The 22,808-nt window shown below is 44.2% G+C and overlaps 1 protein-coding gene across 1 annotated transcript in view; it reads left to right on the forward strand.

Annotated features, from left to right (window-relative positions):
* Positions 1 to 22,808, forward strand: part of SLC14A2 (solute carrier family 14 member 2) — a 58,361-nt gene that overhangs the window by 18,073 nt on the left and 17,480 nt on the right. The window contains exons 7-10 of the mRNA XM_030926010.1: positions 589 to 723; positions 2,515 to 2,564; positions 3,362 to 3,536; positions 22,510 to 22,632. Of these exons, the coding sequence (XP_030781870.1) occupies positions 589 to 723; positions 2,515 to 2,564; positions 3,362 to 3,536; positions 22,510 to 22,632 (483 nt within the window). The remainder of the gene's footprint in view (positions 1 to 588; positions 724 to 2,514; positions 2,565 to 3,361; positions 3,537 to 22,509; positions 22,633 to 22,808) is intronic.

Here is a 22,808-nt window from a genome sequence, read left to right on the forward strand (position 1 = left end):
TTTTCAAAGATTTTTTGGAAGCAAATTTTTTTAAAGTATTTTTTATTTGGAAATAATTTTAAACTCATCAAAAAATGGTAAAAATAAAAATATGAGGCATCTGCAAATTCTTTCCCCAGATGTAACCACTGTTCACATCTTACTCCTTCTGCTGTATCATTCCTTTATCTACATATATCCATAAGGGTAAAGAAATCTTTTTCTGGACCATTTGAAACAACTTTTTACAAATATTTGTTTAAATCTTCCAAAGCTTTTTGGAATCTTTCTTGCTAAGACTGTAGTTGCTGTAGTCAAAGGAGTAAGATGGGGCCTAGAATCCCACCTTCTTGCCTCTTCTCACCTAGGAGGAAATAGACCTCCAAGTAAAGCCTGTGGCTTTGATAACTGATTTGGAAACCACTGTTCTCTTCTCATTGAAGGTTTCCTAAGACCAGATGCCATTTGTAGAGGCTCTTTTGATGGGCAGGGTTGGAGATGTGGGGTGAACAACAGTATGGAGGCCACCCTGAAACCTGGCACCAGCCCCAGGGTGGTCTTTGTTCTGTGGCCCAGAATCAGACAGAAATACCACACCTTGTCCCACAGCCCTGTCCGTGGCCACGCCCTTCAAGACCATCTACACAGGCCTCTGGAGCTACAACTGCGTCCTCTCCTGCATCGCCATCGGGGGCATGTTCTATGCCCTCACCTGGCAGACTCACCTGCTGGCCCTCATCTGTGGTAGGTGTTCAGAAAAGCTGACAACCGGGTTACTCTGGCTACTCCTTCCCCTCTTGTTTCTGTGAAACCCATGGGAACCACTAATCAATACTGTTCAGCAGTGACAGAAAGTCCAATGGCTTGCGTCCTAATGCCAGTGCTGCCCTTAACAGCTGGGATTTTAGGTCCCTTTTCTGTCAAATGGGATCACAACCACCTAATGGTGTTACACTTACACAGTGTTGTAAAGTTTACAAGGGAATCACATATGCATTTCCCTGTGTGCTAATGACAGCATTCCCGCTCTCTATAACTCCTCATTCAACAACTGTTTATACAGCACCATCGAGTGCCAGGACCTAGTCTAGGCATAGAAGTTACCATGGTGACTACATCCTCATGAAGCCACAGCCTAGCAGAAGAGAAGTAATTGCACAAATAATTACTAAGACTGCAGCGTCCACAAAGGTTGTTGGAATGATCCAGTGAGGTGATGTACTAGGAGCACTAAAAATCATAACAACATTATGCAAGCTCGATTTCCATAAATACAGAATATGCTGCCAGAAGAGAAATCAGCCATAGTCCTTCTCATACACCTGTATCCCAGCACCATACCCTGTTATATAAATATATGAACTCATTTAATCCCCTCAAGAATACCACCAGGCATAGCCTGCCTGGCCCATTTTACAGATGAGGAAATGAGGCTCAGAGGGGCTAATTAACTTGCCCTAGAAGATAACTATTAACGGCAAAAGGGAGAGTCAATCCCAGCCCCAGCTTCCCACCAGCTCTCCTCTCCTGGCATTGTTCTCTGGAAGCAGGATAGGACATTAATAAATAAAACTAGAGTCAAGGAAACAGAAGAAAACCATCTGGAACAGCTTCTCTTTTGTTTTTTCCCACGTATGCATGGAAACTAAGAATGACTTCCATATTCCTTGTACCCCCCTCAGCAGCCAGCATGAGGCTGGGCATGGAGATAGTGGGCCTGGTAAATATTTGTCAAGTCAAAAGTGCCTGTTATTTTCAGGTTCAGACTGTAACTGCCTTTGGCCTTCAGAGAAGTGGCAGATTCCAGTGGCTGGAATCGTCTGGGAAGCCTACAGGGGGAGGCTAGGGTTTATCGCAACACTTCTGGTAGGATTTGAGTTGACAAACAGAGAGAAGGGGTGTTCTGGATAGAGAAGGAGAAAGAGCAAAGCTGCAGGGCAGAAGGAGTTTGTCCAAAGGCACCAGCTACGTGGACAAGCTTTCCTGGCTGTCCTCAGGACCCAGCTCCCATGGGGGAACCCAGCTGCCTGGCTCCTGGGGACTGGTTCAGGGGTCCAATAAGGTTCAGCCCTGGTGAGACCTGGTGAACATCAAGCAGCATCACAGCTGCTCAGAGTGTTGAATAGGAGGGACTTCGGCAGGAGCTCATATAGTCTGACCACTCTTCCCCCACAACAGACAATCATCCAGCCTGTACTAGCTCTTCACTACCATCAGCGTAGACAAGCAAATGATGTTTATTGACCCCTGACTCTATGCAAGACCACTATAGAAGCAGGGAGGGGACAAAAGGAAATATAAATTTTAATCTCTACCTGAAGAATGAACAGTCTGGTGGGAGACAGGCCTCACCTATCTACAGAGATAACAAATCATGCCAGGCAAGCATGCCAGATGTCAGGGCGTGGTGCAGAATCTGAGCTGCAGGAGAGGGTGGGGCTTCTGTTCTTGGTCTGGGCTCCCTAGGCGGTAATGGCAGTGGCTTAGGGTGAAGGCCCTGGGAAGCTCACTCTGGTGATCCTTGTTCCTCCACAGCCCTGTTCTGTGCATACATGGAAGCAGCCATCTCCAACATCTTGTCAGTGGTAAGTGTGGATTCTCCTGAACACTACCCCAAAGTGCTCTTCCCAGAGCTTCTGGACATACGGGGTTGTGGGGTCTGGTAAAGGAGCATTGAGGGGATAACGGTAGCTGGTGCTCACACAACATCTGTCAAGGTTTATCTAAGGTTGTCCAGAGGAGGATTGACAATTGCATACATGTACCTCTAGGGGAGGGAGGGGTGTGTGTGTAGAAAGATTGCAATGTAACTAGCAGCAGAAAACACGGACGGAAAGATGGCGCTGTGTGACTGGATGTGGGGGACCAATTTGCAGCTCCATCATTGAAAGATTCTGATTGTGCCTCAAATTATCTGTTTTGTTTTTGTTTTCTTTGCAAGATAGGGTCTCGCACTGTTGCCCAGGCTGGAGTGCAGTGGTGCAAACTTGGCTCACTGCAGCTCCAACCTCCCAGGATTCAAGCCATCCTCCCAGTTCCACCTCCCGAGTAGCTGAGACTACAGGCATGCATCACCATGCCCAGCTGTCTTTTGTATTTTTTTGTAGAGACGTGGTCTCACTTTGTTGCCAAGGCTGGTCTGGGCTCAAGTGATCCTCCCACCTTGGCCTTCCAAAGTGCTGGGATTACAGGCATGAGCCACTGCATCCAGCCCCAAATTCTTTGACCAACTACTATGACATTGCAAATCTGGGAATATCAATGCCTTCACTGGAGGGAGGATCTCCATCCTCAATGCCCATCACATCCTTTTCCCCCAGGGTCCCCAGCCAAACACAGGAAACTAGGAAACTTCTTCAGCCCCCAATGCTTTTGTTTCCAGGTGGGCGTGCCACCAGGCACCTGGGCCTTCTGCCTTGCCACCATCATCTTCCTGCTCCTGACGACCAACAACCCGGCCATCTTCAGGCTCCCACTCAGCAAAGTCACCTACCCCGAGGCCAACCGCATCTACTACCTGACGGTGAAAAGCAGTGAAGAAGAGAAGGCCCCCAGTGGTGACTAGCCGCATTCTGGGAAGAAATGCTCTTTGTCTGACCTGATGTCTGCTCCCTGTGTTCTCAGCTCTGGTTCAATCAGTTGCAGCACTCACTTTCTTTGCCTCTCCTTGCACCTGTGTAGAACCAAGCACACCTGTAACTTTCTTTCCCTAAGCTGATTTTCATTCTCTGCCTGAATCTCCATAACTACCTATTGTGCGGCATTAAGGGAAGTTGGTATTACAGTAAGATTTCCGGAGTTAGCAATAAGGAGTGTGTTTTAAATGTTGTTGACTTAAAACAAAAACAGTAGTCTTTTGGAAAGGTAATTAACAGGTGATCTTCTTGGCATGTTAAACTAAATCATAGATGCTATAAAATTAAACTTGTTGAGTGTCCTAAGCAGACACAGAGTAGGGGGGTAAGTTAGGGGACACAGGCTAGGAAGGGAAGGCTCTCTAGTGGCTGAGCTAGAGGCTAATGACCACAAAGAGAAGAATTTTACACTGATGGGATTTTAAGTCAAAACAGGGACAACTGGGGCATGGAATTATCTAAAGGAGTCTTGACCATTCAGTGGTCTTTGTAAGGGGCAAGGTGATATTCCATAGCAGGGAGGAATTAATAAATTAGAATCCTATATATGACTTTATTATGGATGATAAGCATTTCTTAGTTTAGGTCAAACCAGTATCTCTTTTAAAATTTATTTTTTTTTAATTTTACTTTAAGGTCTGGGATACATGTGCAGAACATGCAGGTTTGTTACATAGGTATATATGTGCCATGGTGGTTTCCTCCACCTATCAACCTGTCATCTAGGTTTTAAGCCCCACATGCATTAAGTATTTGTCCTAGTGCTCTCCTTTCCCTTGCCTCCCATCCCCCAACAGGGCCCAGTATGTGATGTTCCCCTCCCTTTGTCCATGTGTTCATTGTTCAACTCCCACTTATGAGTGAGAACGTGCAGTGTTTGGTTTTCTGTTCCTGTGTTAGTTTGCTTAGAATGATGGCTTCCAGCTTCATCCATGTCCCTGCAAAGGACACAAACTCATTCTTTTTTATGGCTGCATAATATTCCGTGGTGTATACGTGCCACATTTTCTTTATCCAGTCTATCACTGATGGGTATTTGGGTTGATTCCAAGACTTTGCTATTGTATATAGTGCTGCAATGAACATACGTGTGTATGTGTCTTTACAATAGAATGATTTATAATCCTTTGGGTATATACCCAGTAATGGGATTGCTGGGACAAATCAAACCAGCATCTTTAAGCAGAGATTTCAGGTAAGGAAAGTACCCGAGTTCCATGTGTAAAAAGCTTGGGAAATGTACTTCATTCTTCTATTTGCTTGTGAGCATGGGAAGCTTTATGAAGTGTATGATATTTAAGACAGATAGGTAGCCCTGACTGTGGAAAGACAAACAACTATCTATGAATTTCATAATTTGGTTTCCCAACTACAGTCAATAGCTTTCATTTGGTCTTTAAATGTATATATAGATCAGGGGTCGGCAAACTTTTCTGTAAAGAGCCAGATAGTAAATATTTTCTGATGGGAGGCCATATATTCTCTTTGGCAAAGTCTTAACCCTGTCATTATAGCACAAAAGTAGCCATAGACAACATGTAAATGAATGATTATGGCTATGTGTCAATAAAACTTTATTAAACAGGCGGTAAGCTAGATTTGGTCCCCAAGTTGTATTTTGCAGATCCCTGATAGAGACAGTCAACATATTAATGCTTACAAACCGGTGGGCAGTGCACAGGCCCAGACAGACACCACCAAGTCCATTGCAACAGACATAGCAAAGGGGTTTGACATGCTGGGTGATGGCATGAAGACCCTCAGGAAATGGAGGACACTCAGAAAAGTGAGAGTAGCATGACTGGAATCAGGAGGACCTGCTCTGGGGCTACTGGAGAACTTAGTGCACAGTGATGTGCACTAAGGGGTGCAGTTTTAAACCAATAGTTCCACAGTGTCTGGAAACTATTTCTAAGGCTCACTCTTCTCCAACCTCTTGCCCTGTTCTCTCATCTGCCAGAAAGCACACCACTCTTGGACAAGGAAAAAAAATGACCCTTCAGTGCTGGGGTTTTCCAGGCTAGGACAGTGCTGGAGTTGTCCTTCCTAGGACAGGGAGGTTCAGAGAATCCCAAGGTTGGAAGGGAGTGTGAAGATCAGGTGGTCCCATCCCAGGATGCAGGAAAACCTCTATATATTAGGATAAGGGCTTCAGTTCTCTGCTGGGTTTCCAGAAGGGGTTCAATTACCCAAAATGGAGGCAAGACTCCCAAAGTATTTTAACAACAGATAACTAGAACCAGAGACCCCATTCATTGCCCTAGAAAATCCCCTCCTGTCTTCATTAAGCCCTTTGAGACTGTCCACCCAAAGCATTGGGTCTGATTGGGAACTGTCTTTTAGTCATGCTTACTGGATCTCCAGAAGAGGAAAACTATTTGGATATAAAAAATTATTTCGGCTGATTTGGATGAGATTATTGCTTTCTTTTCCCACCAACTCCCCCCATCTCCCCCAACCCCTGCCAACTCTTCACCTCATCTCATGGGACTGGAAAGCTCCTGGAGTGATCTTGTCCCACCTTCCCCAGGGCTTCCTCGCCTCAGCCAGCTGCTGAATGGGTAGGTAAAAGATCTCTAAACTTACAGATTCACAGCACCAACATGAGGTTGCATGGGGACAGGACATGATGAGAGAAGAAGGGTTTGGGGACCTATATTCTGGCAGTTTTTCTACCATCACCCCAAACTACAAGCAACAGCTCTTGGCTATACAAATGATAGTGTCTATGTTGAACACAAATATGCAATCATTAAAGGTGTGTCCGTTTGGAGAGACAGGGACTTTAGAGGAGGCTGTGTCTCAAACTCTTTCCCTATCGCACCCATCTTCCACTTCCCCTCTCCCAGTTTCTGCCCTCCCCAACGCTTTCTCCCATCTTTATCTCCTCTCATACAACACTGATGAATTCTACTATCAGCCACGACAGTCTGGTCCTGCTGCACTTTAAAATGGCAGATCTTAAATCATCTTTCCAATTTCTTCCATAATTGACATAGTCAAGTTTTCTGCTTCATCTTGAGGTTTGTTGCCATAGAGTTACTTACAATGTTCTCATAGAATGATTTCAATCTCTCCTGTATGCATGGTTTTATCCCCTTCTCATTTCTAATCTTACATAATTTTGTTATCTCTTTTCTTTAATCAGGTTTGCAAGGGGTGCATTAATTTTATTGACTTTTTCAAAGAAGCAATTTTGGATTTATTTGTCCTTTCTACTTGTTTTGGTTTGTATTCTATTGATTTATTTTTCCTGTTTCCTTAGGGTTTAAATGTTATTTTCTAATGTTTTAAAATTGATGTAGAATTCTTTCATTTTAGGTCTTTCTCTTTTAACAATAAAGTCATTTACAGATATTAATTTTCTCCTGAGTATGGCTTTAGCTGGGTACTATAGGTTTTAGAATAAAGGAGTCTACATTTATCATTTTTTAAACAGTTTGTAATTTTAATTTCTATTCCTCTTTGGTTGTTTGAGGATTATTTAATAATGGGTTTCTTAATTTCTAGCATTTAGGAATCTTTTGATATTTTTTAACTTTGTATATCTAGTTTTATTGGATTATGAGCAGAAAATATGGCCTGTAAAATCTTTATTTTAAAATTGTGTGAATTTTTCTTGGTTGCCAAGTACCTGATTGATTTTGGACATATAAAATGAAATTTTACTTTGAAAGAAATACATATTAAATTGATTTGTTCATTGTATTATTCAATTCCTCTATGTTCTTTTTTTTTTTTGTATATGGGGTCTTAATTCTGAAAAGAGTTTGTTAAAAATCAACTATAATTGTACAGTTTCATTAATTTCTCTTTGTGTTTCTAAAACATTTATCTCATATAAGTTACCACATTGTTTGATGCCTATTAATTTATACAATCATTGATTCTTCATAAATTTTGCCTATTGTAAGTTACCCTCTTTATTCTAGTTAACGCTTCTAACCATCACTCCAACTCAACCATTATTAATGTTGTTGTGCCTTCCTTCTTTCTGATATTTTCTTATCCCTTTGTTTTAACCTTTATCATTTTTAATTTTTAACTTTGTTTACTTTTAACTATTTTTTAAAAATAACATATAGCAATGTTTCATGTTTTTACCTAATCTCAGTGTTTCTATAATTTAATAAGTTAACCTCTTCACATCTTATGTAATAACTAATATACTAGTTTTTTTCTTTCACTTTATTTTTTACGATTTATTTTTCTTTCCTTTTTAGTTATTTCATTTTTCTCGTTTCACAAGTTTGATCATGGTACTCCCTCTTTCTTTCTTCCCTTTGTTAATTTGGTCCACTGTTGTTTTACATTCTGCTAGTGGTTACTGCTCCTTTCCCAACACTCATAATCAAAAGCATATTTCTCTTATTATATAAAAACAAGATGAAAAATAATTTTCCCTGACAAGATACCCCATTTCTCCAATGACCTTTCCCTACCCCAAGAAACTATGGCCTTTGAAATAATTTCACTATTCCCCTCCCCAGCGCCCCGGTCCCTAAAATGTGTTTACTTCTCCAGCCATCTCCCACTCCTAAATTGTGCTAAGATCATTTATCATTTTTAATAATTTTCCCCTTGCAATATGCCTCTTCTTTTCACAAGAATTCTTACTGGGCCCATACATCACACATTCCCAGCCATTCTATCGTCCATTTGGAGTTTACCGTTTGTATTGAATATGCTACCTTTTATTACCCTTTCATCTGTTCTTCTTCCCCTGTCTTGCTATCTCTGTTCCAATTATTACTTGTTTACAACTCTTTGTATTTTCTTCAAGTAATCTATGAGAGAATATGGTGACATATTCTTTGACTCTTTGCATGTTGACAGAGTTTCTTACCCCGGCAGACGGTGACATTTTGGAGGCGTGGGGCTCCTGCCCTGCAGTCTCTCCCCTCAGTGGTCTCTGGATGTTGTTCCTTCATTTTCTGGCTTTTGGGTGTTACACATGAGAAATCTGGTGCCAATCTCATTCTTTTTCCTTTGTAAATAACCTGTTCTTTCTTTCTAGATGATTGTTAGGTGTCTTTTTTGTCTACGGATTTCAGGAATTTTATGAAGCTAAGCCCGGGGTGTGTCTTTTCTCATCAATCCTGCCTTTTAATCTGCAAACTCAAGTCTTTCTTCAGCTTAGCGACTTTTCTTCTAAGATTTGATTATGGTTTCCCTCTATCTCTTCCTTTTTTCTGTTTCTGGAACTCCTATATCCATGTGATAGGCCTCCTTGATCTCTATTTCAAGTTGCTTGTGTTCTTCTTCACAATTTTTATCATTTGTATTTTTGCTCTGCTTTGAGATATTCCTTCCATTTGACCTTCCAGACCACTGATTTAGGTCCCAACAATAACCTTTCTTTTCTTCAGTTCAACAGATAAGTTGATTTTTTTTAGTTTAAAAATCATGTTTTTAGTTTCAGAAAATCTTTGAGATGAGGGCTAAAATAGAATCTCCATGTGTGCTTATGATTTTTTTTAAATTTTCTATCTCCTCTTGCTCCAGAAATCAGATACAGCTTCTCACAACTCCTGGCCCCAAGCTTCTGTCCATTCCCCTTAATCCATCACAGATGGGCCCCTGTGTAGCCTGCCCAGGGACATTTGCCAACTCTCATGAGCTGAGAAGCTCTGTCTGCCTCACGGCCTAACCTTATTCACTCATTCACCCAGAAGACATTGCGTGAGGAACTATTAATGTGTTACTCAGGCCCCAGGATTGACAACAAATCAGGAAAGAATCAGACCAGCTCCTGCCTGCAAGGAATTCATTTTATGGGAATATACCCAGCCAGGTGAGTAGTCTCACCTGGGGTGAAGATGAGGATGCAGACTGCCTGAGCCCACTGAAGGTCACAGCACTACCTCTTTTTTTTTTTTTTTTTTTTTTTTTTTTTTTGAGACAGAGTTTTGTTCTTGTTGCCCAGGCTGGAGTGCAATGGTGCGATCCCAGCTCACTGCAGCCTCCACCTCCCAGGTTCAAGCAATTCTCCTGCCTCAGCCTCTCAAGTAGCTGGTATTACAGGCACCCACCACCATGCCCAGCTATTTTTTTTTTTTTTTTTTTTTGTACTTTTTAGTAAAGACGGGGTTTCAGCATGTTGGCCAGGCTGGTCTTGAGCTCCTGACTTTGTCAGGCTAATCTTCTGTTTAAAAAGTGTTTTAGGCATGATTTTAAGGGTTCCAGGAAGATTTCAGGGCCTTGTCCCCTTGTATCTCCTATCTTTCCATTACCTGCTACCCAAGTATTCCCAGCCATTCCTTCAACTTAAGGCTTTAAATCTGTTCAGCTGTAAATAGTCCTGAGAAGGTACCACAGTAAGCATGCTCAATCATTTGTATCTTAGGCCAAAGGAGCCATTTCTGAGAACAGATTTGACGAAAAGGGAAGAAAGAGTACAAAGAAAAATGGGTGGCACATTTCGAGAGAGTCTTTGGCAAAGGAGGGCATGGCAAGATGTGGCCAAGCTGGATGGATGGGGGTCTGGAGCACCCTCGTCTCACAGGGGAGGATGATGATGAAGCTGGTTGTGTTTGGCTTGGAGAAGAGATGAAAGAGCTAGGACTGTGTGTGTCTGCAGTATTAGGTAATGATTGTGGGAGAAGTCAATGTGTTCAATGTTTCTTCAGAGCACAGAGGGAGTGCAGTAGGTGGGAGTGATAAGCAAACAGACTTTGAATCAGTGGAGAAGGGCGCTTTTTAACAGTGGAAGTTGCTCGAGAGATAATGTCCTATGAGGTCCTAGGATTCCTGCCCTGATAGTGCAGGAGCAGGGTGTCAGGCCAGTTGGAGATGCTTGTTTTGGGGTGGTTAACCAGACCAGATAACCACTGCAGCCTCTCTTTTCCAGTTCCCAACTTTCTGTGATTCTATGACCCTGAATTTCCAAGGAGGAATAAAGAGGAGTTATCACTGAGGTCGTAAAAGGGTAAGAACATGAAGACCATGTGTACCAAAAATATACCACAAGTGCCTTTACTACTTTTCTAGAGCTTGACCAGTTAGCCCTTTGGCCACTTTACCAAAATGCTCAACATGGTTGCTTACATGGACAAAAGCTGGGGACCAACATTCTTCAACTGCACATTGACTTTCTCCTTCCCATCACTCTCCCCTCTGAAGGGACTCTCTTTCTGGCCAACCCTCTAAGATCTGCCTGTCAGAAAACTGTGTCTTCACAGCCTAAGTTTGTGGTTATATCAGACCAGCGTGCAAACGTCATGGAACATTTGTTCATGCTTTCCTATATGAGCCTGACCTTAGTTTTCTTGGGTCATAAAGGTTGTGATGGCCTGAGGACAGCTCTAATCTAAAACCAGGCAGGACTGGCAGTTTCAGTATGGGTATGATTTCTACTCGATAAACCATGTTCTCATCTGGTAACTTTAAAGGCATTCACATTTTATATGAGACTTTTTTTACTTGCCTGGTTTTTCCTGTCTCTAGTCATTCAGAGAAAAATGAAAGAATCCACAGGGAGCACTTCTACCCCAAGTGGAACTAGAAATTCCAAGACCCCAAGAAGGGGACAAGGGAGAAAATGACAAGTCCTTTTTAACCCTCTGCAAATTGATAACAACGACCTCTCAGCCCCCTTCTACCGCTGCACAGGCTGCTGGAGCAGAATGAAGCAAAATAAGTAGCCCTTTGGAGAACTTCCAGCTCCAGCTTGCATTTATTCCATACGGACTTGGGCTCTTTCCCTTGGAGGATCTGACCTCCCCAAGTTTAGCTCCTGGTGGTTAATGTAGGCCTCCTCCCTCTGTAAGGTTGAAAACGTAGAATTGAAGGAAGCCACTAGCATTGTGAAGAAAACCTCGTTCGCAAGTGAATTCCAGTTGAGCCTTCAAATAAAGAGTCTGTAGGCATAAATTGATCTCTTGAAGAGCCCTTGGTATCTGAGCTGCAGTCTTTAGTAGGACCTGTTGGGGGCAAGATTCCATCTTGGCCTTCTGCTTTCCAAGATAGCACTTTATTGCCCCATCCTGAGTCTAGTGTGTGTGACAGATACTCAGTACATCTTAAAGAACCACAATTCCATTTGGCTAATGGAATGTGTATGAACTTCCTGAAAGCCTTCTTAAGGTCATCATTTCCTGTCTTTTCAAATTAATGACATATTGTTCACAGGTGGCTCCCTGTTATGTCTGGAGTAGGTGGATGCTTAGGTAGCTGGAGTGAGCTCATCTCAAGAAGTTCAGGAGCCCTTAGGAGAAGCCAGGGTGAGAGAACAAGGGACAGCAGTGAGGGCTGAGCCAACAGGCCAGCCAGCAGGGACAAGGAAAACATGAAGGCTCCATGTTGCTAGCAGATAGCCATGGGCCCTGAACTAGCAACACAAGGACAGGCCCCTATGCAGGCGACCGACCTCCCCTCCACACCATTCCCCACCTCTCCCTGGAATGTGGGGGCCTGCTGGGCTCCTCCTACCCGCTTTGTTTGCTTTCCTTCCTCAGAAGGCCCTCCATGATTAGGACCCCTCTTTAACAGTTCCAAAATGCCTGGCATGGTAGGAAGGGGGCCTTTGACGTCAGCGGGGGAGTTTGTCTACTCAGGTGTAGCTAATTTCCTCAGTGTTAGGAACCTGGGTAGACTGCCTCACACCCCACCACTGAGTGTGTGTATGTGGAGTGGGGAGGGCAAAAGCTTGGGGGTTGATGCATGACCCATCATACTCACAAAGCCAAACAAAACATGTTTGGATTGGGCCCCCTCCCCAAACTCCAGACCCCCAGACCCTATGGCCTCATGGGACTTGCAATGGCCAGCTCCCTAATGTACAGATCTCAGAGTTCTTCCTGCTGGTGGGGGTTCATCACACCTTCTTGCTCTGAGAGGGTCCTGCAGTAAGCCTCCAGGTCCCCAGGACCCCAGTCAGCAGGAATCAGAAGGAAGAAAGGTCTGAAAATTTCCATAGAACTAGAAAGGCAGCATCTAGTATCGGGCTGTGCAGAAATTTCCATTCAGATGCTGATGGCAATGCTGTTCCCCTGTGCCCTGCCCCTATGGGGAATTAAGGGAGTTTATTGAGGTGGGAAGGCAAATTGGCCTCCTGAGGAGATAATAAATAATTGCTTTAAAGGCAAACGCTGGAGCGAGAATTCTAACGAGAGGTGCAACTGGGAGGTAACCTATGGGACAAGAGAGAAGCTACCAGACAGTCCCCAGCTCTGCCTCTTTAAAGAGAACCTACCTGATCCAACCAAGTTGGGGGAACTATGGTAGCTGAAGCTAGTCCTCCCCAGGGAGTTTAGGAAATAGTCTTTTGGCAGGAAGGCTGGGCGGACATGGGTGAGCATTTGTGAGAAGGGGCATTTGTCTTTCTTCTCCCCGGTCCTCCATGGTACCCTTCCTCAACTGGCAGACGTGCACCAGGCACAGGTTCAAGGAATGCAAGCTAGTGAATTTATAGCAAGTCAGCCAGAGGATGAGCTGGAGGGCTCAGGGAGGTGAAGAGGTTGGTGTTTAGGAGAAGTCACAGCACCTGGAGTTGAGGATCAGAGACGCCGCCCAATCAGAAGGAAGCTGCTGCTTTCTAGTCCCAGTGGTCTAGATTCCTCCCACTGCATGCAGGAAATCAAAAGGAGCCCAGGTAAGAGGTCCTGGGAGAGAGAGCTGAACCAGGTACACGTCCTAGCCAACAAGACCACTTAACTCTTCAAAGGAAGAGAAGAAAGAAAGGCTGGTCTTGTTCTGTTTCTTCCTTCTGTTGAACTGCATCTGGGGAAGACAGTCCTGGGGTGGGAACCTTACTAAGAATGCCAGAGACAATGTATATATTGGAAGCTTCAAGCTGGATAGGCCTTTAAAAATTTATAGTTCAAACCTCTTATTTTATAGATGAGGAAACCATGGCTTGTCCAGACACTTGTCCAGGTGGTAAATGAGGCTGGACAAAAGTCCACGTGTCCTAACTCATAACCCTGAGTACTTCCTGCTCACCTTCTCACCTGCTGCTGAAACCAGGCTCATCCATCAGCCCTCAAATCCCTCACCACCACACACGCCCACTGGAAGAGCCATCTCGTTATTTGTCATCCTTCCGATGACTCTATGACCCATGGCTGTGACATCAGTTTGGTTTCCAGGGCAGCACTGTGCCAAGTTGGGCCTCTGGGATGTCACCTCTGGCTAATGAGATAGAACTGAATACCTTCTGCCCACGATTCATTACCTGCAGCTTCCAGGGAAGATGCTTCTGCTCCAGGCTCCTTGGCCTCTCTCCTCAGAGACACCAATTGGCCCTTCCTCAGAAACACCAATAGAACTGGGTTCTCCAGTGTCCACAAACATCTTAACATCCCAGCTCCTAACAACCTGTCTCCTGTCCCTCTTCTACGTACTCAGATTACTGTAGACCTATTCTGTGCAGCCACTGACAGCAGATGTGTCTGGAAGATAAATAGCCATGCCATAAGGAACAACATTCTAGGATATTGACGTTCTCTTATCAGAGAATGGACAGCCTTGTAAAGTATGTGATAGCCTCCAAAACCAGCACCAAAGAATATAAGCCTTGGTGAACTTGGTGAGGGAAAGCAATCCTGTGAGGTGTGAATGTGCCCAGATGTGGTAGGTAGTGCCAGGCCTCTACCTACTATCACCACCTTGGCCTCGTTGGACCCCTTCTCTCAAATGTATGCAATGTCCACACCCTTCTGTGTGGCTAGAGGGAAAAATACATTTACTCTAAAGTGCCTGATTGGTACTGGCTTTCAAGATCATTGTATTGAGAAGGATTCTGAGGCTGTATCTAGACTTATAGGGAAAGAGTGCTGGGGTCAATTACCTACGTCTGCCATAGGTTGCCATAGCTTCTGCATAGCTATGTCTGCCATAGGTAGTGAAGAAGAAGGCATAGAAGAGCATGTGGAGAAAGGGAGTATGAAAGAGTGGCCTTTCAGGGGGTGTTGCGATTGTGATGACACACCAGTGCTCATTATTTTTGGTAACTTTTGTAACTCCTTTTGAGATACAAAATAATTCTTAATTTTTTTAATTTAAAAAGTTGAAAATCCATTGATATCATTTGAGAAGGCTCCAATTGTCTGTAAAACACCTACATTGCAGGAGTAAAGAATCCAAAACCAGGAGGTCAAAACCTTGCTTCCTAACTGACCAGGTGTGGCCTCAGGTATGCCACTTATCTCTGGGCCTCAGTTTCCTTCTGCCAGTGCTCAAACTCAAAGGATACTTGGTTACACAGAATTGCTAATTCCAAATAGTTTCATTAGATTGGAATGTATGTATTGAATACTGGTTATGTGCATTGTAACTATCAATAGGAAACTCCACTGCAGCCCCAACTTCAAAAGATGTAGTGTAGAGTACCCTCTGCAAGTACAATGGGAATTCAAGGACTGGAATCATCCATATGACCAAATAAGCCAAGGATGGCTTCATGGAGGAAGTAGAACACAAAGCAGACCTTGAAAGATGGATAGAACTTAGGCAAGAAGAGGCATGGAGGGAGCACAGAGGGCCAGTGATAAGGCCAGAACACCTTGGCATGGTGTGCATTGGGAAAGAAACGGGTGAAGCTTGAGGATGAAGTTGTTGTAAGAACATCAGGAAAGCCAGGCAGAGGAATTTGAGCATAATACTTTTGGCAATAGGGAGCCATGTAGGTTACTGAGTAAGAGAATGACATAATAATATGGTCTAGCTGCTGAAGTTTAGAATGGATGGAAGAGGGAAGATTAGGGAAACTGATGATATAAACATGCAATTCTGAGGGTGTGGGCCAGGGTAGGAACAGTGAGAAGAGTGCAAAGACATTCTGGAGAAAAATCAGTCAGGTGTCCCGCAGTTAAAGATGGGGTGCTCTGACCTTTGTACTCTCTTTAACTTCATTTATGAGGCTTTATCATCAGGTATCACGAGGTTCAATAAGGCATCAACTCATTTATGCTAATTAACATCTTCCCCACGGAATGAGCCAAAGACACTGAAAGAAACGAAATTTAGGCTAGTCCGTTAGCCAACAAGTGAGCTGCGTGGGAAGGAGAAGAGAAAGTTTAAAGCATTTGCTATGAGGATGAGTCTCACTTCTTTCAAGGTAACAGTGACTTATACCCCCACCTTCTTAAAAATAAAAAAATTGGCTAATGGAGTAAGAAGTTGAAGCTTCCAAGTAATTTATCTCCAAGTGTCCCATGGACCTGGTCTTCCCGTCATTCCATGCATCTCTCATCCCACCTCCTCGTCCAGATAGGAAGTCTCAGGAAGACTGGGCTTTTTCTTGAGGAAAGGGAGCCATGGTTTAAAGAGAAATTGATTCTAGAATACCTACTTTGGCCATTACATTCCAAAGCAGAGTTGAATTGAAAGATTTTAACTAGACTGGGCATGATGGCTTACGCCTGTAATCCCAGCACTTCAGGAGGCAGAGGCGGGTGGACCACCTGAGGTCAGGAGAGCAAGACCATCCTAGCTAACACCATGAAACCCCGTCTCTACTAAAAATACAAAAAAAAAAAAAAAAAAATAGCCGGGAGTGGTGGCATGCACCTGTAGTCCCAGCTACTCAGGAGGGTGAGACAGGAGAATTGCTTGAACCCAGGAGGCAGAGGTTGCAGTGAGCCGAGAACATGCCATTGCACTCCAGCCTAGGTGACAGAGCGAGACTCTGTCTCAAAAAAACAAAAGAAAGCAAGAAATTCAAACTAAACCCCTAATGGGGAGTAAGGTTTAGGGAAATAAATCTTAGACTACAAGATACGAGAGAAGAGAGACCTATGTCTTATCTATGCTCAGCTCTGCCAATAGCTGTGTGGCCTAGGGGAAGTCATTCCATTTCTTGTGGCCTCAGTTTCCAAATCTGTAAAATGGGAGAGCTGGACAAGATCATATCAAAGCCTTTTCCAATTCTAACATCTAATGCCTTACAGAGTTTAGAGAATGATCTTTGAAAATTTCTACTAAATACAACTTCACAGAAAAAGGTACCACCCCACTTACCACCCACAAGTATCCATATCGCACACACACAGAATAGCCAGAGGAATTACAAGTCTTAGTGCAAAGCTCAGCTTCCATGTGGGGAAACATTTACCCAAACTGTGGCCAAAGCATAGTCAATCAAAGCATAGAACTGGTTGTAGAGAGAAAAAAAAAAAAAAGATCAAATTATATATGATGTGTCACTTCAAAGAAAGTGGTTCTGGTATTGCAGCCAGGAAATTGCCTTGCGATGTGTGGGTGTGTCCACAAACTGGAAGGCCAAGGAAGCTGGGGAGGGATGGCAAGTAGGTCTTGATGGTGGCTTCTTGTGCTCATGTTGGACATTGCTACTGAAAAATGGACAACATCAATTCGCCCCCAGGAGAGAGTAAATCCTGTTCAAAACCTGAGAAAGGGCTGGGTGCAGTGGCTCATGCCTGTAATCCTAGCACTTTGGGAGGCAGAGGTGGGCAGATCACCTGAGGTCAGGAGTTCGAGACCAGCCTAACCAATATAGTGAAACCCTGTCTCTACTAAAAATGTAAAAATTAGCCAGGTGTAGTGGCACACACCTGTAGTCCCAGTTACTTGGGAGGCTGAGACAGGAGAACTGCTTGAACCCGGAAGGTGGAAGTTGCAGTGAGCCAAGATCGTGCCACTGCACTCCAGCCTGGGTGACACAGCGAAACTCCAACTCAAAAAAAAAAAAAAACAAACCTGAGAAAGACAAGTCACAGAAAGTGTAGAGGCATGGACCTGTTTGGGTAAAGGTTGATTTTCAGAAAGAGGGTAGATTATTATTTCCCCTCTGAAAGAAGTCACATATGATTTAGGTTTATTTTGTTCCTCTCAAAGAAATTGTAATAAGTTATAACTTTATTTCACCAGTGGGCGCTTCTATGAAATCTTTTTTTTTTTTTTTTTGAACCACTGATATTTGAACAGTTGGCATGAGTCAGTGGCACGAGTACTTCAAGATCACCTCTCCCAAGGAAAGTGTTCCTGAGAAAACCATCATGGCTCATAACTGTTCTTTCCTTCCCTGAGTCAAGAGAAGAAAGCACCATTGGCCTCCTGCCTGTTAAAACACAGGATGATGGCAATCCTCGAGGGCAAGGACTGTGCCCCTAGAATGGTCCTGAATGGCCCCCAGCGTGAAGCTACATGCACCTGGACACTTAATAAGGCTAGTTAGGAGAGGAGAACAGCAGCCCCTACACCAGGCAGGCATGCCGAGGAGTTACTCAGCTTCTGAGGCTCACCCACAGCTTTTCCAGGACATGCGTGTAACTGCCCAAGAGAGCTACCCCTCACCTCCAAGCAGCCAGGTACTGTGGTAGAGTTCCTGGGCCCAGGCCCTCTGGACATAAACATCATCTGTTTACTGCACCATGCTGTACAAATACTATTTTCTATGTGCGCCACGGTATTGGAGGTGGGGAGGGGAGTGAAAAAAGTGATTAAGGCAATTATTGAGTGCTTATTGTAAACAAAATTTACTCTTGAGCTATAGAATGCCCAGTTCCACCTCAAAGAGCTTAGGGTTTCACAGCCAGATGGAATGGACCTATGTAATATCTTAGCAACCAAAATAAATCACAGGGAGCCAGATCCCCACCTTCAATAGCCTATTTTCTTGTCTTTCATTAATTGAGTTCTTCTAGCTACTCTTTAAGAGCTCCTAGGTTTCTGGTTAGTTGATCATAAATGACCAACCATTATATCACCATCTATAAACTTCTACTCTTTTATCCAAATAACACTAGAAATAGTCAGTCCTTGCCCTGCAATTTCCAAAATCGTACACAATTCAGCTATAACTTTTTTCAGCCTATGAAGGACTCTCATCTGTATTTCAATGTCTATCAAACATTTAACATTTACCCTAAGATACATTATTTTTTAAAACTTGTTTATACCCTGAAATATCTAATGACTTTGTCCATTATGCTATTCAGAAATTAAAATGCAGGCTGGATGTTGTGGCTCATGCCTGTAATCCTGGCACTTTGGGAGGCTGAGGCAGGAGGATCACTTGAGCCCAGGAGTTTGAGACCAAACTGGTCAACATGATGAGACCCTGGCTCTACCAACAACAACAACAACAACAACAATAATAATAATAATAATAATAATAATTAGCTATGCATGGTGAGGCATGCTTGTAGTCCCAACTATTCAGGAGGCTAAGGTGGGAGGATCGCTGGAGTTCAGGAGTTTCAGGCTGCAGTGAGTTATGATTGGACCATTGCACTCCAGCCTGGACAACAAAGCAAGACCCTGTCTCAAAAAAATATTAAAATGTCATAGGATAATTATCCCTTGCTAATGTGTTCAACAAACACTTCTGAGTACCAACAAGTATACCAGATTCATGATAGTTAGTGGGGGGCCAAGGTAAAATGGCATAATCCTAGCTGTCAAAGATCTCACCATAATATAAAGGTGATAGTCAAGAACACATAATTAACTCTTAGCAAGGTAAGAGTCAGTGCAGGTAGGTGTAAAATGCCAGGTGTGACCTAAGGATAAGGAGCTATCTTGCCTGGAGTAGAGGGGCCTAGTTTCATCAGAGGAATGTGTCCTCCCTCAGGAGATACCTAATGTGTGAACACTGCAAAGTTATTTTCCAGAGCATTTTATAAGCATTATCTCATCTCCATAACAATATGAGAAAGAAATGGTAGGTACCCCTGAGATATCTGTCATCATTTACAGTTTGGGTTTGCAAGGTCAACCCTACAGGGTCTGTATATTTCTTTCTGGGAGAATTTCATGCCTGCCATTGAGGAAACTGTCAATGGGATTATGTGACTTGCAAAACACCATGCAGAAATTAGTGACTTTGGTTCCCAGCCAGCATTATTGTTTTCTTTTCTCCCCACCTCACCAATGGCACATCTCATTTCTAAACATTTGATAGACATGTTCATAATATTCTTGAAAGTGTCTTTATCCATGATGAAAGTCCTAAGAATTTGTCCCAGAGGCCAGTGGTAAATTGCTATCACCTTCACTGTAAGTGTTTGCACAGCCTTGAGAAGTTTGCTATTTTATCTCTAATCTTCTTTGTGGCATCTGTTCCCGTCTCCCGTTCTCAACTCTTGGCTGCCACATCGTGAGGAGCTGCTGCCCTCCCTGGGTGGTCTATAGCCCAGCACTCCAGTCTTGGCCACGTGAGAAAGGTACTTTTTGTTTTTGATTTTTGCAGCTGGGCCATCAACTCTGGGAACACGTAGCGCAGAATCTGGGCTGCTAACTGTGAAGAATCAGGGAGTGGAGGCTGAGCCACTGGCCTTCTGTAGCCATCTGTCAGCTCTGCCAGGGCAATCACCTACCCACCCACTCACCCACCCAAAGATCTTCCACAAGCAAGCCCAGCACTCTCCACCTGTGTTACTATGGCTGACTCCTCAGTGGACAAATCTGGAGTATCTTAACAACCAATAACTTTCCAGGTAGATGTTGCCTTATTTTGTTAAACTGGAGTACCTCTTTGGATATATGAAGAATAACACTGGTTAGTAAATGATGTCTGTCATGCCCTCTGATATCCAGGTTCAGGCCCTAGACTAAAAGGAAAACTCCTTTCTTGCACCAAACAGGTCTGTGCCATTCGATATAATGCAGCATCAGGGTGGAAAGAGCAGTGAATTAGGAACTGAGAGACCCAAGTGCAATTCCTAGCTTTGCCATGATTATGAACTGTATGATTTGGGTGAGTTAATTTCTCTGAACGAGGAAGGTGAACTGTGATCTTGAAACTCCCATTCAGTTCTGAGTTTATGATTCTAAGGTCAAACTAGGATTACCAAGGGGATGACTGGGGTAGCAGACAATTGGCATACGAGGAACAAGAAGCAGTAGACAGGCAGAGGTGCCTTCCCAGTCTGGCAGATGTGCTCTGGGGAATGGCACTATGGGGGAATGGCACTACGGGAGAATGCCCTGCTTGGTCAGGCAATGCAATGATACCCCTCAGTTCTCATCCTGCATGAACCCTGCCTGCACAGGCCTCCCAGGACAAGTTGACACTCCAGGTGTCTCTGAAGTGCAGAGTAGAGGGGCACTTCTCAGCCTCGGGAGTTATAGCTCAATGCTGACCCCTGGACAGGATGCTGAAACAGTAGCTGCTTCTCTATCCTGAGCCAGAGGGAAGGGACGTGATCAGGTGTGTTAACTTTCAGCATGAAAATATAGACAAGGCTGGGCACTGTAGCTCACGCCTGTACTCCCAGCACTTTGGGAACCCCAGATAGGTGGATCACGAGGTCAGGAGTTCAAGACCAGCCTGGCCAAGATGGTGAAACCCTGTCTCTACTAAAAATACAAAAATTAGCCAGGCATGGTGGTGGGCACCTGTAATCCCAGCTACTTGGAAGGCTGAGGTAGGGAATTGCCTGAACCCAGCAGGCAGAGGTTGCAGTGAGCTGACATTGTGCCACTATACTCCAGCCTAGGTGACAAGACTCTGTCTTAGGAAAAAAAAAAAAAAAAAGTGTAGACAAGACCTGCTTTCCTTAATCATGCATGCACCACAGACTCTCTAGTTGTTGGCCCTGCTATGTTCTGAGCTTTGCCAAAGTTGTTTCTACATAAGCAGTGTGAACTACCTCAGTGCTTTCCAGCTTTCATATGCCCATGAATCAGCTGGAGATCTTGTTAAAAGCCAATTCAAATTGAGTAGTTCTGGGGTGGGGCCTGAGACTCTGAATTCCAAGCAAGCTCCCTGGTCCACAAACCAGACTCTGAGTAGCAAAAATGCAGAGAAAAGGATTGGGAGCTGAGTCACGTGACTCACCATTTATAGGATGCTAAAGAAATCACTCTGAGCTTCCATTTTCCTCCTTTTAGTGATAATATATAGTGCCCGTTCTGTTCAAGGCACTACTGAAAGGGCCAAGTGAGTCAACCCAGAAAGTGTACAGATGTAACAGTGTGAATGTTTTCTACTGTTCCAAGCAGCTGCTGGACCATGTAACTCTAGTGTGTACTGGAGCCCGAAGCAGAGCAAGTTAAAACTGCATACCCCCCAGGATCTCCAGATTCTCCAGTTACGAGACCTGGGGGTGAGGCAGTAGGGCTAGGAGCATGCACTTTAACAAGACACCAAGGTAATTCAGTGCTGTCAGTTGTTGATCCACACACTGAGAAACCCTAGCCCAAGTGGTAAGAGTGCTCTGCTCTCCTGATAGTGTGAAAATTGAAGATAATAAGGTACAGCAGAGAGCTTCTTGCGGGTGATCACAGACTCAGGACTCCTAGCTCCCCATAAATTGGTATTGGTCAAACTTTAATAAGCACAGAATTCTCCGCTGGATCTTGTTAAAATACAGATTCTGATTCCATCAGTCTTGGTTAAAGCCTCAGATTCTGCATTTCTAACAAGCTCCCAGGCAGATGATGCTAATGCTGCTGGTCCAGGGACCACACTTTGAGTAGCAAGAACCGATGTCAGCTCTCAGCCCAAGCTGTATATTGGAGCCATCTTTTAAATACCGTGGGCATTCAAAATGTTAATTTTGAAAAACTGGTCTGGGGTGGAGTTCAGGCATTTTTTTAAAGCACCCAGGTGATTCTAACATGCAGGCAGCTTTGGGACTCCCTGCCACAGATGAAGTCCAAGACGCTGGTTACCACCTGCTCATGCCAGTGCAAGTTGCAGTTAAGTGGGTCTTAGAGTGCTTCCTTGCTGGAGAAATAAGGCAAGCTGCTCATCCATCTCTTGATGGTCTATAACTTGGGTTACTGTGGGGAGAGGAAGCAGAAGTTTTAATGGGAGAAATAGAGAGCTAAGTGTTTTATGCAGAGACTGATACAATTACTACTCCAGCTTAAGCCTTCATCGCTCTCTCCTTTCCAGCATCTGTGTGATTTTTCCTGGCTCTTGGCTTGGCGCTCTCAGGTGTGGACCAGGTGGGACACTGACCTGTCTTGTTTTGCCCCTGGCTAGGAGGCAGTGGGGAGCAGCCACGCACAGCAGGCCCAAAGGTGGAGGAGGCCTCGGAGGCTGTGCTGTGCGAGCACAGGAGTGTGTTTCACATCGAGCGGTCATCCATTCGGAAGAGGAGCAAAGGTGTGCATTTCCTCCCCCTCGCGCTTGGATCCCTGCCTTCCTAGTCTCTAATAAAACAGGGACAATGGCAATACCTACTTACCTACTTCACAGAGTGGTGGGGAGACCCGCTGGAGTCAGACTTGACCTCTCATACCTGACCTCTGACCAAGGTCACAGTTCCCCGGATGTGTCTG

The sequence above is a fragment of the Rhinopithecus roxellana genome, chromosome 21, assembly GCF_007565055.1.
Source record: "Rhinopithecus roxellana isolate Shanxi Qingling chromosome 21, ASM756505v1, whole genome shotgun sequence".
NCBI classification, from domain to species: domain Eukaryota; kingdom Metazoa; phylum Chordata; class Mammalia; order Primates; family Cercopithecidae; genus Rhinopithecus; species Rhinopithecus roxellana.